Here is an 18,988-nt window from a genome sequence, read left to right on the forward strand (position 1 = left end):
GAGACCTTTTTGAACAACCAAGTTGATGATATGTGCAACACATCGAACATGAAAAAAATCCTCGAAACAAGGTGGTGAATATTTAATGATAAATTTTTCGGCCGCCTTAGTATTGTTTGAAGCGTTGTCAAACGAAATCGAAAATATTTTATTTTTCAAGCTGTAAGTCGTTATAACTTCATCAAGTAATTCAAACAATTTTTCGGCGGTATGTGGGAACGGGAAGTTTTCAAAAGAGATGGTGCTTTTCATCAATTGCCATGTCACCGGATCAACCCAATGAGCGGTGACACATACGTATGATTCGGGCAACCCGTGTGGTGCCGACCAAACATCGGTAGTTAAACTAACCATCGCTTGTAAAGAATGAAAAAACTCGTTAACTCTTTTTTAGCACACTCCCACAACTTGATACAATGACGTCTTAAGGTAGTACGACTTACATGTGTATATCACGGTTGTAGAGTTTCTCGAATCAACGACGTCAAATCCGGGTCATCAAAGTGGTTAAACGGCAAACCTCGTTGAATAACGAACTTTGTCATTCTATCTTGAACTTGAGTCGTGTTGTAACGAAATAGTGTACCATCTTTACCCAAGTCAACTTGATCGGTCGCACCAATCCCTTTCAACGCCTTGCAATATGGCTTCTCGATGTGCTTTCTCAAAATCGAGTTGGAATCGTGCTTTAATTGTGTTCCACATAGTTTGCAATGAGCCTTTTGATAACCTTCGGCATTCACAACCAAATCTCAATTCTTCCATATGTCTTGGTTGCGGTTATGGGTGACGACCGCAAGAACATTTGGGTCCTCCATAGGAGGAACGGGTTCAATAAAAACACTCTTCTTAGCCTTCTTGTTAGTTTTTTGATGGGTGTCATAATAATATTGAGTTGGATGGTCGGGTTTGCTAAAGGAGAAGTATTTTAGTTTGTTTTTGAGTTTGGTGGTGAAACAAGTAATAGAAAACAACTTATATATAGGTTTTGGGCTACAAGAACCGGTTCCAACGGCTATATTACCATTGGAACCGGTTACAACGGCTCTTTTGTTTCTCAAAAACCGGTTCCAACGGCTATATTACCGTTGGAACCGGTTCCAACGGCTCTTTTGTTTCTCAAAAACCGGTTCCAACGGCTATATTACCGTTGGAAACGGCTAGTTTGACCTGTGTTTGACCTTTTTAAAAAAAACCGCCGGAACCGGTTTTTTCGGGTAGGAACCGGACCGGGTACAATTAGGAACCGGGTTGGAACCGATTGGGAAATACAAATAGGGGAACCGGGTATGATTTTCGGGTACAAAAATACCCAAACCGGGTATATGGTCCATCGGGTAGGAACTGGAACCGGTTCCGGGTCGGTTCCGGAACCGGTTTTTTTGTGCACGTCTGCCCTAAGGTTATCTCCAGGTTAAGGCATCTCCAGAGGTTGTAAATGTCGTAAATCAAATTCAACCTAACATTCACAAACAACAGAGTCTGAAAACGCAAACATGTATGACCAAATGGTTTCAGATCGTGGTCGAATTTGTTACCAAGTATTAGAACTAGGAATGATTACAAATATAACGTCCTGCGTCATCTTTCTACTCGCATACATGTGAAGTCGCACCATCTTGCCCAGGTTCCTGCAAGTTGAAATCCTTATAAACTTCATAGAGGTTTATAGGTCAATACAATTGAAATAGATTTCAGCTTCCTGGAACCTCACAAGATGGCTCGGGTCATTTTGTTATTATCACGCAATAACTGAATCCCGGAAGTAATTAAGGGCACATCTAGATCTAGAGGAACTGCTTCAATAGAAAGGGTTCTTTTACTTATACAATGGTTTTAACCTTATGCATCTCAAAACAGATCAATCGGCTGCAGTTTGATAGTTCTGAAACTAAAATCTGCAATTTCCAGAACAAACAAACAGACAATCAAGCAAACAAACCAGACAAATATAGGAAACAAACTTTTACCTATACAAGACTCAACAACCCAACCATCAATACTAATTAAAACGCCTTCCATCCATCTACCGAATCTCTCCTTGGAGTCTCACTCTCCACTCCTGTCTTAAACGGGCCACTCGATCCAAACGGATCCGCATCATCAAAAGATGGGAACCCATGATTGTAATCGTTCGACTCCTTGGTGCTTCTCATGGAATCAAATCTAGAGAACGACTCATTCGGGTTTTGAAACAGTGAATGACCAAAATCAGAATCGACAGTAGTGCTGCGCATGGAGTCGAATCTCCCAAGGGTATTTTGCTTATACTCAGAATCTTGAGCGGTGCTGCGGAACGAATCAAATCTTGTAAACGAGTCCCGGGGTTGGAAGAGTCCACCATCATTAGGAGTGCTGCTAAACGAATCGAATCTTGAAAAGTTGTTGGTGAACGGGTGTTCTTCGCGAGGTGAGTTGGTTGCATACATAGGAGTGCTTGGAACTGAGTCCGCGAAAACAGAAACGAATGGTTGTTGTCTAGGTGAACCGGCATAACTGTAAGCGGGAGTGCTGGGGACCGAGTCTGCAAAAGATGAAGAAAATAGGCCTCGGTTTTGGAACAAATTGTCTCCAGGTGGGGGGGACTCGTATGAGGGTGTGGCCGGAACAGAATCAAGCGTGAAAGTCGCCTTTTTGGGAACCTCGGTTCTTATAGGGTTTAGGTCACCCCATCCATCAAACAATTGTTTACTCTCATCCTGCAAAATATCATCAAAATTGTCAATAAACTGAATCTGCATAAAACTTATAAAAATTGTTAATTCATATAATTCGGCTAAGTGGTTCTCATGGTTCTTTAGTTAAAATTGGTTATGTATTGAATGTGCCCCTATATACACACACACACCTTATTAGACTTTGTAGCGTTAAAATCCCAAGCTGCATCTGAGTCATAACTTGTGTCAAATGTACCCCAACCAGCCTCATCGAAATCTTTGTCACCAGAAATAACTGAATGAGCATCTGAATGTTCACTGCACCAGTAACAAAAATAAATATTGTTAAGGAATGCCTCTTTTAACATTTAAAAAAAAAAATTAATACCATTAAAAACTAACATAATTTCTTATTTTTGCACAAAAAATCCATTTGGTATATTAAAGTTCCTAAACTTGTCAAAAGTACACAATAAGTCCCTCAACCAAATTTGGCTATAATAGAGTCCCTAAACTTGTGTAATGGCATGTAGTAGTAAACAAAAGTTTATATTAACGACTTGTTACCTCTTAGATTGGTCAAAATCAGATGATATAAAGACTTCTTTATGCAAAGATGCTGAATGTACTTCACAAATTAGATCAGTTTAAAGAGTAACAAACTATTTTAATTTTTTGTTTCATAATTACTTGCATTTGAGACAAGTTTATGGACTTCAATTACCAAAATTAGGTTCATGGTCACTTTAGTGTACTTTTGAGAAGTTTAGTTAAATACCAAAAATTGATTGATATGCAAAATAAAAAAGTATGTTGGTTTGTATGGTATTTACTCAAATGAAATGGGGTACCTTTGTGCTTTTTCATGAAAAATCTTGTTAGTTGGGCTTTCTGGTGCCTTGCTACTAGCTGCAGGGCTGTCGGGTGGACTATCTTTCTCTTTTTCTTTATCCTTTTCTTTTTCTTTCTCCTTTTCTTTTTCTTTCTCATTATCTTTCCCATTATCTCTCTCATTCGGTTCATTATCAGGTGTCAACTTATCAGCATCCGAGGCGGCTGCAATAGTAGTCGTGTTGTCTTGGGAAATAGATTTATTCTCATGCGACTTTGGCTTAGGAGGTGCTACCACATTTTGCACATCAAGTGTGAGCTCTTTCACAAATGTGAATCCTGCAGCAGGATGCAAAAATCAATCTATTATATAACTTTTACACAATTTTCAATTATGTGTTAGTTTACCACCTTCATCTTCAAATGCATCCCACTTTTCATCCCAATCAGCTGCTCCTTCTTGAATGCCAATTTGCCAACCTGAACAGATTTATTAAAATCAACAACAAGAGCTCCTTCACAACTTTTAAGCTAGAAATAAAAATGATTTAGGTATGTAAATATCATAGCATGGATTAATCAATTTAGATCCTCATTTGTTTGCCAATTGCCACATACTCAAATGTGGCATGTACAACTTTAATATTCATATCAACAAAACACCTCAAAGTGTGTACAGTGTGACATGTTAATAAACCAAGTCCGATCAATTATGTCATCCATGAAATAGTTAAGATCCATTTACCCGACACACGATCCAATAGATCAACTCACTTAGGTACACATATACCAGACCATGGCTTAATCAGCCTTTTCTTTCGTATATATAAGTTTAATACATCCTACCCCCACCCCCCCAATACACACACAAACATCATCTCACTCGTTAAAGCCATTTTTTTTCTTTGTTTTTTCTGCATCTTTACAGACAAGAATAACATAAAATGGCATGATGGAATAAATTCATGTAATGCAACTATAAATTTGTGAAGACCGATTTTGAAATATGAGTGCCTTTTCTAACTGCAGTTTTTTTAATAAAAATGCTAGTACTCGTGACACAAAATTTTACAGTGGGGTACCTTTAATAATAGCCGTGCTTAAATATTACTATTTTTTATCAATAGAAAATTTCATAATGCGATTTCTTTTTCATTAATTTGTTTTATGGGACATTGGCTATTTGTGAATTGTGACCACTTTTAACATTAGAAATGTTTTGAAACATTAGTACTAGAAGAACTTGTTTAAAATGTGACTATTTATTTTATCAACAAACATGACTACATGAGTAGATTGACAGAATATTTGCTTTCCAAAATAAAAAAGGTGGAACACCGTATGATAAATATGAGAATCTTACCAAAAGGCAGCTCAAGCAAAGACGTTGGTTTCCCTCGCAATCCATACATCTTACAACGCTCATTTAATGCTTTTACTTGCTCCTCAAGCTCAGCTTGAATGCGATCAGCACGGGCCTACATAATCAGAAGTTAACAAAAATCATCCACGGGAAAAAGAATATATAGACACACACATGTATAGCACAATCAAACAGAAAACAACCTACCTGATATTCATCAGGTTTTCCTTCCTGCTCGAGCTTGACTATTGCTCGGTAAAGTTCCATTTTTTTATCCTAATTATTATAAATATTCAAATATTGTGTCAGTAGCATAAAATTTGGACAAATGAACCTCAAGAGAAGCTTGTCATTAAACCTGAATATCACGAAACGTCGCCTCTTCAATAGTCAACTTAGAGGCTACATCTCCAGACTGTTTGTATTTCTCTTCATATTTCTTTGAAAGTAATTCAACCTGAAAACACAGATTGCTTATTCCACAAAACAGCATTTAATATTTGAAAATGTATATGCATATATGTGTACATGCATGTGTATACACACACACACACAAGTATCTATATGTTTGTTCACATCAATTTTGTACAAGACATAATACCTCTCTTTTATCACCGGCAACCCTTTCTGTGATCTCATTTAATCTAGAGTCACACCTGCTCTTGTACAACACCTGAAATAAAAGAACAAACATATGATGGGTGACAAATTTATACATGTTCAGAATTTAGATGCTTATTGCTTGAAAAAAACCCAAATGTAGTACTGAAGGAAGCCCCAAATTGTTGCACCCCAATTTATACAGTAAGTTAGTAGCAACTTTTTCCCTTTTGAACTACAAGTACTAAAGATAAAATATGTTATCTAATCAACCATAAAATCTCATATCATTCAAACATCACCAATTGAATATCATTTATTTGTCATAGTTCTAAACCATGCGCGCGCGCACACTTACACTCACACTCACACGACAATTGATAAAGGGAGGACTAGATGAGAGAACTCACAATTTCCTGCATCTTGTGTCGGTAGAACTCAATCTTCTGTTTGGCTTCCAATATATCCTTTTCAAGCTCACCCACCTGTGTGTGTTAGAAAAAAAAGTAGGTAATCAGAAGAATGAAAGTGTGCAACTTTCACACAACTATGATAAACAGAAAGGCAGCCAAAAAAACATTTGGTGGACATGCTTCATTATGCAAATTGTTTGGATACTCGCTATTTGTAATCCTTAAGTTAAAAAATGTATAGTTTGGTCTGCAAGGTGCTCACTTATTACTGGTCATCTTATTAAAATTGCAGCATTATAAAGTTGATCCAAAAAACATGCAGCTAATTATGACTGGTTTAGGATGCAGTAAGAATTCAGCCATAATCTATTATATTAAATTAAAGTTTATGGAAACAAGAACTTCATGTTTTTACCTTTTTATCTGCCACGGTTGCCTCCTGAAACTTAGAATTCAACGAATTTTGCTCTTCAGTGCTAAGTTGGTCCACTAGATGTTTCTCCAGCACAGGAACTGGCTTGCGCTGTTTAGGCTGGTTCTGCTGGTGTTCGTCAGTCTCAGTTACTGGAAGTGGAACTGGAACTGGACGAGGTGGTCTTGCTGCAACAGGCGCCACCTGTCGTGGGGCCGTCATCCCATGTGGTTGAGCACCTACAAGATACTTAACTAATTATAGCTAGTGGTTGGTAACATGATACAGGCCCCATTTACTCACATGTTCCATCTGTAATGCAAGAAACCTTCCAAATCATTTAATCAAAATATTATATGAGTGCAAGTGCTTATACCTGGTGGAGGTCTCCATTGTGAAGCAGCAGACACTTGAGTTTGACTCTCAAGAGTTTGACCCTCAAAGATATTAGGTGGCAACACCTTAGGAAGAGGACTACCTTCCCTAGACCGCTCCATAAGGTACAGAGCAATATAAAATTCCTTGAGAGAAAGCATGCTGTCATTGTCCTCATCAGACAAGTCCCACACTTGCTTTAAGATCTCTGAAATACCAATAATAGCCATAATCAACTTTATTACCGCTACTTGATTTCAACATTCAAGAAACTCTAAAAACGATACTTTCACAGACAAAATTATTCTACCTTCACCATGCTAAATAGTGTTTGGCAATTCTTATACATTCTGCTTTCTTTTTAAAACTCGATAAGTATGTGTTTTCAAGCACATCCCAGTTTAGCAAAACAATACTTGTGAGTGTGTGCTTTATTGCTAGTGATGGATTTCTAGTGTTAAAACTGTTTCTTTTATGGCTATTATCTAGAATACAGCAAACCTAAAATTAAAATATATGTTTTCCAGACACAGGTAGTACAGCCTACAAATATGAACTACAAATATGTAAACATAACTGGTCAAATAAATGAAACATTGTGCTTAAAAAAATAAAAATATAAATGCCTACAGGCGCTTCATGCAGGTTGGTAAAATTTCATTGTTCATCACTTTTTAAGCAAAATGACAAAAATAATTATTAACTTTCTTACAAACATAGAGCTATAAACATAACTTCAAAAAATTTAAGATAACTTTTAGATAGCAACAGCAACATCATGCCACAAAGATCTCCAAGACTCCAAATGGTCCAGAAATCTTTTAATTCTAGGTGAATGACCCAACATTATATTTTAAAGTGAGTGGTGCATAAAAAGATAATAATAATTACAGAATAGAACAAAGAGAAATCAAGTAACCAGAGCTCAGGAACACAAAAAGTGCCCTTCTATGGTCCTCGCTGTAAACACAGTTTTTCGACAACTCTAATAGATGTTTTTGGCTAATATGCCAAAAAAGAGAGGAGAGATTTATAGGTTGCACTTCACGCAGCTTTTTCTTCAACATGTAAGTTAATTTAAATGGTCCACTTACTATTTCTTTTGGTGTGTATGTTTGAATATTTCTTTAGTGAATCAAAAAAGTAGTAAAGTACATGTCTGCTTACTTAATAAATAAGCGTATGGGACAGACCATACACAATATAGCAATATATGTACATCATTTTGGTTGATTTTCTTACTCTGAAAAAAGTTAATGTTCATACAGCCAGATTGATAGGAACACGCCATTTAAGCCACTGTGTAAATAAAAGTGTCTAGATATCACTTATCATCATGTTAATTGTTGGTTTCCTATTCATATAGAACTAATATAAGGTGACATCTTTGTGATTCTTATCACTAATCTCTAATTCTCTGTAACTATGTGCTTATAGCTGAAAATCATAATGAAAAAGTACTACATCTTCCTCTTTTCTAAATAGTGCATAAAGAGGACTTAAAGATTAGACATGTGTGTCTAGTTTTTTAATGCGTTGATATTCAGATGTAGCTTTTAGCTTATTTAGACTCCCAAGAACTAAATGAGCTAAAATGACATCCTTGAGTTTAGTTTGTAACTATAAAACTCAATAAAGCAATGTGAATTGAACGAAACTAGACCTACCTCTTGGCAACTTCCAACTCAAGAACAGATTGCGTGCCTGTTCACCAGTAATTTTCCCATCTCTGTCTGTATCTACCTCCATAAAAACCTTGGCATACTTCTGAATACTGGTTGATGACATTTTTGGCCACGGTTGTGAAGTAGGAACATTTTCAGGCCAGACAGGAGCAAATGTAGATCCAGAAGCTTGCTGATTTGGTCTAAAATTTGATTGCATTTGGTGGTTCTGATTAACAGTAGGCTGGTGACTTTGAAAGGGTTTACTAGGTAGCTGAGCCCCACCAGCAGACACAGGCAATGAAACACTTGGTTGAGATGAAACAACAGGACCAAATGATGCAAACCCGTTTCCTAAAACAGCACGACTGATTGAATCTTTAGGTGCAGACACGGTAGCAGGCAAACCATTTGGTTTAGCATTTTGCAATAAGCTACTACCAGTAGCGGTACTATGAACTTGAGATTGCACTCCACTTGCCAGTGAACCATTGTAGATGTTTGTCCCTCCACCTGGCATTACCTGATTGGTTCTCATGACTTGACCTTGTTGTGGTGGATAACCCCTTATACCAGCTCCTGCTGATCCCGCCATGTTTGGACTTGGCTGAGGTGGAGGAGTAGAAGCAGGTAGATTAATCTGGGGAGGAGGGATTTTAGATGAAGCGGGCCCGTATAATGCTGCCTTCACAATATCTGGAGTAAGGTCTCGCTTACTTTGTGCAACGGTTATAAGTTTTAGATAATTGTAAAACTCTGTTCGCCCAAGGTAACCAGTTCTATTTTGATCTGCATATGTCCATATCTACACACAAACAAATACATACAATGAAAGAATGTAAAGAACACTAGAAAAATGCAAATTGAGAACACAAATAAAACATTAAAGCATGATAGTTTATTTTTCTTTCTTTCTTTCAAATATGCAATACACACACACACATATAAACTAGTTTTCCTTTCTTTTCTCTTCAGGCTCAAGAAAGCATATCATATAGTTGCTAAATAATGAAATAACATGGTGTTTGGATGTGCATTTTGAAAGTGATTACCCTATCAGTTACTAGTGTTTGTGTAACCTACTTCTGATAATGAATATCTTATTACCCTATCAGTTACTAGTGTTTGTGTAACGTTGTCCATAGCGCCCGTAGCGCCCGCTATAGCAAATAGCGTAGCGGCAGGTTAGTGCTAAGTGGTCTGCAGCGACCAAATATCGTGAAAGAGCGACCATCTGCATTTTTTTTATAAGTTATGTTGGTGGTATATATTGATTATAATAGCTATTTTGGTGGTATTATTAATTATAATAGCTATTTTGGTGGAGTACTTTGGTGTAAAACAATTTAAAAAAAAATATTTTAATACCTTATTGCTAAACATCAAATAGTGCATATTGACAGGTATGGACCTGGTGTAACCTACTTCTGGGAATGAACATGTTAGGGTTTAAGGTTCATATAACCATTGTCAAACTAACACAAAGTTTACTAACAAAAAAAAAGTAAAATTACTTTAAAAATTATCTATGAGTTCCTTGAATCACCATCAAAAAGTGATTAGAAAACATTCAAACAGTAAAACAGCATCAGTGAAAGTTTCACCTAAGCAGTTGTCTATAACTAAATGTAAAATGATATCTAATAAATGCATTCTGGTATGTAACCTAACAAATCAGTCCTGAATCTGATACAGAATAATACTCCAACTAAACATCATTAAAAAGCAAAGATAAACTGCAAAATTCTAATAATAATAAGAAACTGGAATCAGTGAATAATAAGAGTTACCTGAGCGAGAACCGGTTTAGGTAAACCGGAGGCTTGAAAGAAGGAAACAGCTTCGGCACCACTAACGCGGCCGTCCTGATCCAAATCTGCTCTTTTGAAGTACTGCTCGAACTGATCCGCCATTTCGAAGAATATAATATAATATAGATCCACGGATTACTACCGAATCAGGTTAGGGTTATGAGAAATTGATGGTTAGTGAGTTTGGAGGTGGTTTTGTCGCCGATTTGAATTGAATCGAATCGGAACAGAGAGTCGTCGGATCGGATGGATCCAGGATGTGCCAACGATTCCTTTAGAAGAAGACGGAAATGTGCAAACTAAAAGTTACTAAAAAACTTTCATTATTGATTGCTACAATAATTAATTCATTTTATGTCTTCACCAAAATGCTTCTATTCTTGTACGTAATTTTGATTATAAATATATATATATATATATATATAGTGTTTTTTTGTTTGACAGATCACGGGTAACTGAGCAGTTTCCTATTTCATTATCTTGTCTTCTAAACACAATATGGGACACTGACCTATTTATTTAACCACTCATGTATCGCACGGGCTATATCCTAGTTAAACAAATATAGTTCAATAAAATTCTTATATAGTTCGATAAAACTATTGGGGAATCTAAAAGCAATGAAGAGTTTACGAGTATTTTTAAAGTTGTACTTGACTGTTAGTTTACAAAGTCTTAACATAGATGTCGTCTGGTCTTAAAGTTGTTCTAATTAAAAATAATGTTGTTGTTATTTAAAGTCAAAAGGTGAAGAGGTATGTACCCGCCTCAACACCGAGCAAGGCGGGTCAACCCACAAGATATAGACAAGAAGCTTGAAATCAAGACATTATGAAGGCACAAAGCCAAAACCTACGCGCATGGCGCATATCACATATGCTCATGCATCACATGCTCAGGCATCATATGCCCAGGCACCACACATGCTCAGGCATCATATGCTCAGGCATCACACATGCTCAGGCATCATATGCCCAGCCACACATATGCTCGCGCATCACATATGCTCACGCATATCACATATGCACGTGGCGCATCAGCGCGCGGCGCATATCACATCTGCGCATGAAACATCTGCGCGTGAGAATAAAGAGAAGACCTCGCGCATCCTCAGGATTGGCGCATATCACACATGCACATAATCAACCTCGTCCTTATCCAAATCAGGATTAGGGCAACCTTGATTGTGCACGTCAGACAACCTTCCAGAAGGTATCTTTTTAAGGAATAAGAATATGCTGATGTTGACAGCTGCCAAATGAAAGGTGGACAACTCAGCATAAACCATGTGCTACCACGTGATTACAACCAATGAAAAAGCACCAGGTGTCCCCAAGGACACGTGGCGCCAAGCAATTGGAGGAGGCCAACAAAACCCTAATTGGGTCTGAGCCCAATTAGTGGAAACCCTAGCACTATAAATACAGCATCAACTCCACAAGGAAGGATCATCAAATATCACCTGATAACATACAATCACAGAGTATTCAGCTATTAAGCAATACACTCTAAATTCCTTACTCTCACATATTATTATCTTCTCCCACAAATACTTATTCTCACACCGGAGGGTTACCCCAAAGAGGACCCCTCTGTCCCTTTTTGAGGGGTAAGTTTACGGTGCTGTTCATTTTGTAGGTGGAAGAACCCAGATCCAAGAGAAACCATCGGTGAAATAGCATAATCACACCCGAGGAAAGTAGATCGTCTACCAGTGAGTCGATCCACGTTTCTTCATTGGCGCCATCCACTGTTACAACGGCAACAAGATCTCATCAGATCTCTGTAAAAAACCAATTTTCACCATGGTTTCTGGCGTTCATAACGTTGATCAAGTTCTGGAGGATATTGAACGTGAGGATGTTAATGAGGGACAGCAGTTTCTGAGGGGGCCGCGTGATTCTACGCGCACCACCAGTAACCGTCCCTTCATCACAACTCCTCACGGCCAGACTGAAACTCCTCCAGACGATCTTACGTTACAAAATCTTGCCGGCGCGAAACAGAAAGGACCAATGGGTCCAGAAGATGAAACAAACGACCCTAAAGAATGGCTCATAAACGAGCAGCGGCGCCTAATGGACAAGTATAATGAGATGGTCAAACAGAAAAAGCTAGCCGACTTAACACAAAGGCAAGCGCTTGATAAGCAAACTGTTCATGGAACAAAAAGGCCGCGCGCGCCGGAAGAAGGACATTCTGTTCACACTGCACACACTGAGTTCAGTGATGAAGAAGTGCACAGCATGAGGAAGACACGAGATACTCATGCAGGAGGCTCACAGCTCCGCGCGCATGTGAACATGGCGCCTGGAGCCAGAGCCGATCTGGATCTGCACATGCCGTACAGCCCACCAGTTAGAGGGCAAGTGGACGTAACCACACCGTACAGACCAGCCATCTTGGTGAAACATTCAAAGTTCACTGAGCGCATCGCCAAGGCTCCCATCCAGCACAAAACCAAGATGCCAAGTGGTTTGGGTAAATATGACGGCACAACAGATCCAGACGATTTCTTGCAAGGTTTTTACAACACGGGAAACCTAGAGAGCTGGACGATGCCAACATGGTGTCACATGTTTGCTCGCTGCCTAACGGGCGCGGCGCGTGTCTGGTTTGAAAGCTTGCCTACTGGGCAAATCGATGGGTTCGAGGAACTATTGGAAAAGTTCCAAGCTCACTTCGTACAACAGCGCAGACACACGCGCGACCCTGATGACATCATGCACTGCGTGCGCAGTAATGATGAAACGATTGAAGACTACATCACTCGTTTCAATCAGGAGTCTCTGGCAATCGGAGGTATAACTGAGCAACTCCTGCGCGTGGCCTTTATACAAGGCGCGCGCAGTGATCAACTCCGCCGAGATCTCGTAAGCAGAGATGGCATGCCCACCACGTGGGCCAAGTTAATGGAAGCATCGCGAGTTTTCGCGAGAAATGAAAAACAAATTGCCCAAGATAGGGCAAGAGAAAGAGCGCATCAAGCTGAGTCACCGCGCAGCAAAGAAAAAAGGGGCAAACAGAACTCTGTATGGTCCAGGTTGCAATCAACCAGTTTTTCTTCCACAGAAAAGCAGGCGCAACCAAGCTCACCCCAGCCCCAAAAAGACGTTCGTAATCGCGGGGAAGGTGACAGGAGGGAGGGCGGCAGAGATCCTAGCAGACCTCTGCCAAGAATATGGACTCCCCTCACTAAAACGCCTTCACAGGTGTTAAACACTGAGAATGTACAATTCAAAAGCCCTAAGCCACTACACTACAAGGGACCATCAGACAGTGGCAAGTACTGTGAGTTTCACAAATCCACAGGACACAACACTGATGCATGCCACCACTTGAAGGATGCAATTGAGAAGGATGTGAAATCAGGCAAGCTGGCTCACCTGGTAAAAAACTCAAGACAAGAAGATGAACAACCAGAAGGAGCCTCTGCCAGCAAAAAGTATAAAAGAATCTGTGTAGCCGAGGGAGGAAGGCAAGGGCAAATATCAAGAAAAAGAAGCGCGCAAATCCAAGGAGATTGGCGCGAGCAACAAGTCATCTTCCCAAGAATCAGGGGAGGCCCTTCCATTAGCAGTCCTCTTGTTATCACTACACACATTGCTCATTACGAAGTGTCAAAAGTCCTGGTGGACACTGGCAGCGAATCAGACATAATGTATGAGCAATGTTTCAGGAAACTGGATCCGGCAGACCAAGCAAGGCTTGAAATTGTGAATGCACCGATCTCTGGTGTTTCCAATGAAATCATTCATCCCCTAGGTCAAATACAATTTGAACTAACCATGGGGGATGAGACACACAAGCGAGCCGAAGTTGTCAACTTCTTGGTCTTGCCCACCACTTCTTGCCACAATATGATCTTGGGTAGGGGAACGATTGCCCAATTTAACGCCATACCGTCGCCAGCGCACGGCGCGTTGGGGTTCCCAACACCAACAGGTGTAACTTTTGTATACCGGGATCATTTGTGCGCAGTGACAAGTACTCCGCGGGAGGGGAGAATGAAACTTCCAATGGCAGACAACGCGCCAGAGGAATGGATTCTCAATCCAAAATCCCCGGAGCAGAAGATCACAATTGGCGCAACGATATCATACGACACGAGGGTGAGAATGAAAAGATTGCTCACAGCATATATGTCGGTCTTCGCGTGGCAACACTCTGATATGACTGGGGTTCCGCGAGACCTGGCTCAGCATTCTCTCAACACCTTCAAGTCTGTAGAGCCAATTGCTCAAAAGAAGAGAGTCATGGGGGATGAGAAAGCGAGGGCCATGAATGAGCAGGTTGAGGATTTACTGCGCGCAAACATCATCCGCCCGATACGATACCAGACATGGGTAGCCAATCCTGTGATGGTAAAGAAAAGTAACGGGTCATGGAGGATGTGCATTGACTTCAAGGACCTCAACAAAGCGTGCCCAAAGGATTGTTACCCCCTACCAAACATCGATGCAAAGGTGGACTCCGTGGCGCCATTCAAACTAAAATGTTTCCTGGATGCCTACAAGGGCTATCACCAGATTCAAATGGCACCACAAGATGAGGACAAGACCGCCTTCAGAACCAACAATGGTGTTTTTTGTTACACAAAAATGCCCTTTGGTTTGAAGAATGCGGGCGCCACCTACCAAAGACTTATGGATGCCGTTTTCAGCGAGCAAATCGGAAGAAACCTAGAAGTCTATGTGGATGATTTGGTGATCAAGAGCAGGGAGGAAAAGCAAATGCTCAAAGACATCGAAGAAACCCTTGGGCGCCTAAAAGAAGTTAACATGAAGCTCAATCCGAGCAAATGTACTTTCGGCGTACTAGAGGGAAAATTTCTAGGTGTAATGGTCACCAAGAATGGTTTCAAGGTGAACCCTGAGAAGGTGGAGGCCATCCTTGACATGCCTTCGCCATCCACCATGAAAGAAGTCCAGAAGCTGAATGGTAGATTGGTTTCAATCAACAGGTTCCTAGCGAACCATGCAAGCAAATCTACCCCATTTGTCAACACATTGAGGAATTGCTTAAAGAAAAGCCAATTCAAATGGACTCCTGAGGCCGAGCAAGCTTTCAGGGAGATAAAAGAATGTTTGATAAATCTGCCCGCGCTCACAGCTCCACTGCCTGGTGAAACTTTGACATTATACCTATCAGCAGGAGAGCGCGCCATCGGCGCAGTATTATTGGTGGATCGCAAGGGAATCCAAACGCCAATATACTATGTGAGTCGGGTGCTGACAGATCCTGAGACGCGCTACTCCATCATGGAAAAGTTAGTTCTATCACTAACACACGCGTCGCGCAAGCTTCATAGATATTTCAATGGTCATCCCATTGAAGTTCTGACTGGTTACAACATCCAGCAAGTTTTGCGGCGCCCCGCGCTCTCAGGAAGGCTGACAAAGTGGGCGCTGGAATTAGGCGAGCACACGATCGCCTATAAGCCCCGTCCAGCAATAAAGGGACAAGTCTTGGCTGATTTCATTGCCGAGGTCCCCGAAGGAAAAATTGAAGAGGCTCAGCGCGAGGTAGATCCTCCGCGATCCAATGACGAAGAAAATGTGTGGAGATTGTTCACTGACGGAGCTTCAAACAACGAAGGGTCCGGCGCAGGCCTTAAACTGGTGGATCCAGAGAATCATGAATATACTTACGCCATCAGGTTGGACTTCAAGAGCACCAACAATGAGGCTGAGTATGAAGCCCTGCTGGCTGGCCTGCGCATCGCGCAAAAATTCGGAGTTAAAAAGCTAGAGGCCCATGTTGATTCATACTTGGTAGCAGCACAGGTCAATGGCCTTTATGATGCCAAGGAGAACACCATGCCTCTATATCTAGAGCAGGCGAAAAAGCTCATCGAGCAATTTGACTGCTTCAGAATTATTCATATTCCGCGCAGTGAAAACAAATCTGCAGACGCGCTGAGTAAGATGGCATCAACCAGTTTTGATCACTTTGGCAAAGATGTCAGGGTAGAAGTAATGAGCAATCCGTCGGTGGTAGCAAAGTCTGTCCTGGTAACTCATACAACCCCTTCATCATGGATAACTCCAATAATGGAATTCTTGAAGGTGGGAAAGGTACCAGATGATCGCGTGCAAGCGAGGAAGCTAAGACAAAAGGCGCAGAATTATGAACTGCTTGATGGTACATTATATCGACGCTCTTATCTTGGGCCGCTCATGAAATGCCTAGATGCTGAGGAAGCAAGCTATGTGATCAGAGAGATACATGAAGGAATCTGTGGAATACATGCTGGCCCGCGCATGGTGGTTGCCAAGGCAATGAGCGCAGGTTACTATTGGCCTGGCATGTACTTGGACGCTCTAAAAGAGATCCAAAAATGCAAAGCATGTCAGAGCTATGCGCCAAACACCATGCGGCCAAAGAACAACCTAATTCCAGTGACCTCTGCATGGCCTTTCCACAAATGGGCAATCGACATTGTGGGTCCCCTTCCGCAAGCGCAAGGGCGGGTAAAATTTTAGGTAGTGGCAGTAGACTATTTCACGAAATGGGTTGAAGCCAAGCCACTAGCAAAAATCACAGCCGAAGCGATGAAGCAGTTTATCTGGAGCCACATCATATGCCGTTTTGGATTGCCCATGGAAATTGTGAGCGATAATGGCAAGCAATTCACTGACAAGAAGATATCCAGCTGGCTCAAGGAATTGCGCATCAACCAAATCTTCACTTCGGTATATCACCCTCAGGGGAATGGCCAAGTGGAGCGCGCGAATCAAAGCTTGTTAAATGGGCTGAAGAAAAGGTTGGAGGGAGAATCCCATTCGTGGGTTGAAGAGCTACCTAATGTCCTGTGGGCACACAGGACATTAAGCAAAACCAGCAATGGCGAATCCCCGTTCAGCCTAACCTATGGAACAGAGGCAATGATTCCAGCAGAAATTGGATGCCCATCCCATAGAGTGCTCATGATGAACAAGACTGATAACGAGCGCGAAAGGAGGTTGGATCTCAACTTACTTGAAGGGCGCAGAGAGGCGGCTATCATCAGTGAAGCCAAGTACAAGAAAAAGCTGGAAAAATATTACAACCAGCGCGTGAAAGAATGCCACTTCAAGAAAAATGAATTTGTCATTCGAAACAATGAAGCTAGCCGCGCGATACCCCCGGGAAAAATGTCCCCCAATTGGGAGGGACCTTATCAAATCTCAGAAGAATTGGGGAAAGGCGCATATGCTTTAACAGATTTGAATGGAAAGAAGATCCCGCGCGCATGGAACGCGGCACAGCTTAGAAAATGTTTCATGTAAATGTCAAGTTTGTAATTAAGGCTTTTTAAGCCATTATGAATAATGATACGCGCTATCTTCTATTAATGTGGATTCTATTACCCTTTGCATACATGTTTCACACTTCCCTTTATTAGTTTTGAGCAATATGACAACATTGTATTGACATCAAAACGAAATAAAACGAGGTAAAACATACATGCGCGAGCTTCAAGCTCAAACGCGTTAAGGAGTCTTAACTCTAAAGCGTCAGGGCCTTAGCCCAATTCTATTACCTTTCGCATACATGTTTCACACTTCCCTTTATTAATTTTGAGCAATATGATAACATTGTATTGACATCAAAACAAAATAAAACGAAGTAAAACATACATGCGCAAACGCGTTAAAGAGTCTTAACTCTAAAACGTCAGGGCCTTAGCCCAATAATGTGAGCCTTAGCTCAAATCACTCACAACATCCATCCTACATACTGCGCAGCCTGACCATAAAACACCTAAACACAACTAAGGCAAAGCAAATGCCAAAACATAGTTGTTAAGGTCTCAGGTTGGGGTCGCGCATAAAACTGTAATGGATATCTGAGTAACACATATTGACACGTAAAGGCTAAAAAACTCATAATTCCATAAACGCGCGATAACGTCGCGCAAAAGAGGAATAATGAAAGCGCCAAGACACGTGTCAACATAATCAAGATATGGCAAAATCACTTACAATATGACAAGGGTTAAGTATAATAAATTCCTTACAACCTTGTTCTTATTCCAACGTGCAAGCATATCTTATATTCGACAAGCAAACATGCGATATAAAGAGATGAATGCGAATGCGCAAGATGCGAAGAAGGGAAAACAAAATTTCATTCCAAAGCATGGAAATTTACAAGTTTACAAGATGAGATACAAACTACAAATAAAAAAAAAACATGAAGGGCTTCTCAAGTCTCCACGTTGACATCAGCCTCTTCATCATCCTCATCATCGCCCTCGGCATCTGGCGCATCCTGCTCCTCGTCATCTCCAAACTGACCATAGTCAAGTTCTTCGTCTTGAATGGAGTCTTCTAGCACAACAGTGTCAGGAGCGGATCTTTTGGCCACGCCAGAGCCGCTAGCAACGCCAGCATTCCCCGCGCCATCATCGCCGCCACCAGCCCCTTCGCACTCGTCAAGTAATTTCTTTAGCGCGGCGAGATCGGGCTGGTCAGCAAGTGCGGATATCTGCAAATCATAACGAAAAATATGAGTATAAAAGGACTTGGAAAATAAGTCAAGTTTATCTCGTTAAGGTTAAAATACCTGTGCAAGGATGGGAATGGGAGTATTCAAATACTTCTCCCCCATCGCGGCCATTTCCGCGCAGGCAGCGTCGCTCTGATAAGGGTACTCGGATGGGTTCTTCTTCAACATGCCATATTCATAACCATCCGTGAACCCTTCAGCTCGCCCCACCAAGCGCGCGGCAGCGTTGCAGTCCATCACAAGGGCCTGAAACTCGTCGGAGTATTTCATCGCGAAAGCGCAACGAGTCATGCCCTATGAGATTAGCCATTGGCGATCCTGCGCGAGGCCAGCAACAGACGTCTCGAGGGCAGGAACCTGAGAGTTTAA

The 18,988-nt window shown here is 41.0% G+C and overlaps 1 protein-coding gene across 2 annotated transcripts; it reads right to left on the bottom strand.

Moving 5' to 3' along the window:
- Nucleotides 1–1,800: 1,800 nt before the first annotated feature.
- Nucleotides 1,801–10,385, bottom strand: LOC143599679 (uncharacterized). Of its 2 annotated transcripts, none has more exons than XM_077077585.1 (13): nucleotides 10,106–10,385; nucleotides 8,319–9,120; nucleotides 6,653–6,859; nucleotides 6,280–6,515; nucleotides 5,862–5,936; nucleotides 5,453–5,524; nucleotides 5,210–5,308; nucleotides 5,059–5,127; nucleotides 4,852–4,966; nucleotides 3,897–3,968; nucleotides 3,509–3,827; nucleotides 2,849–2,975; nucleotides 1,801–2,699 (listed from the first exon to the last, which is right to left on the bottom strand). In XM_077077585.1, the coding sequence occupies exons 1-13, from the start codon at nucleotides 10,226–10,228 to the stop codon at nucleotides 2,007–2,009; spliced, it is 3,009 nt and encodes a 1,002-aa protein (XP_076933700.1). In that variant the 5' UTR covers nucleotides 10,229–10,385; the 3' UTR covers nucleotides 1,801–2,006. The 2 variants fall into 2 exon arrangements, with proteins under 2 accessions (XP_076933700.1, XP_076933705.1); XM_077077590.1 differs by having other exon boundaries at nucleotides 3,900–3,968; nucleotides 10,106–10,331.
- Nucleotides 10,386–18,988: the final 8,603 nt, after the last annotated feature.

The sequence above is a fragment of the Bidens hawaiensis genome, unplaced genomic scaffold (genome assembly GCF_021521415.1).
Source record: "Bidens hawaiensis isolate Kalapana, Puna unplaced genomic scaffold, B.hawaiensis_p1.1 tig00001920_1, whole genome shotgun sequence".
NCBI classification, from domain to species: Eukaryota; Viridiplantae; Streptophyta; class Magnoliopsida; order Asterales; family Asteraceae; genus Bidens; species Bidens hawaiensis.

Coding starts and splice junctions, on each gene's coding strand:
- LOC143599679 (XM_077077585.1), bottom strand. CDS start 10,228: ATGGCGGATCAGTTCGAGCAGTACTTCAAAAGAGCAGATTTGGATCAG. Junction 5,937..6,279: donor CAACCGTGGCAGATAAAAAG/GTAAAAACATGA, acceptor TAACACACACAG/GTGGGTGAGCTTGAAAAGGA. Junction 5,128..5,209: donor CGACGTTTCGTGATATTCAG/GTTTAATGACAA, acceptor TATAATAATTAG/GATAAAAAAATGGAACTTTA.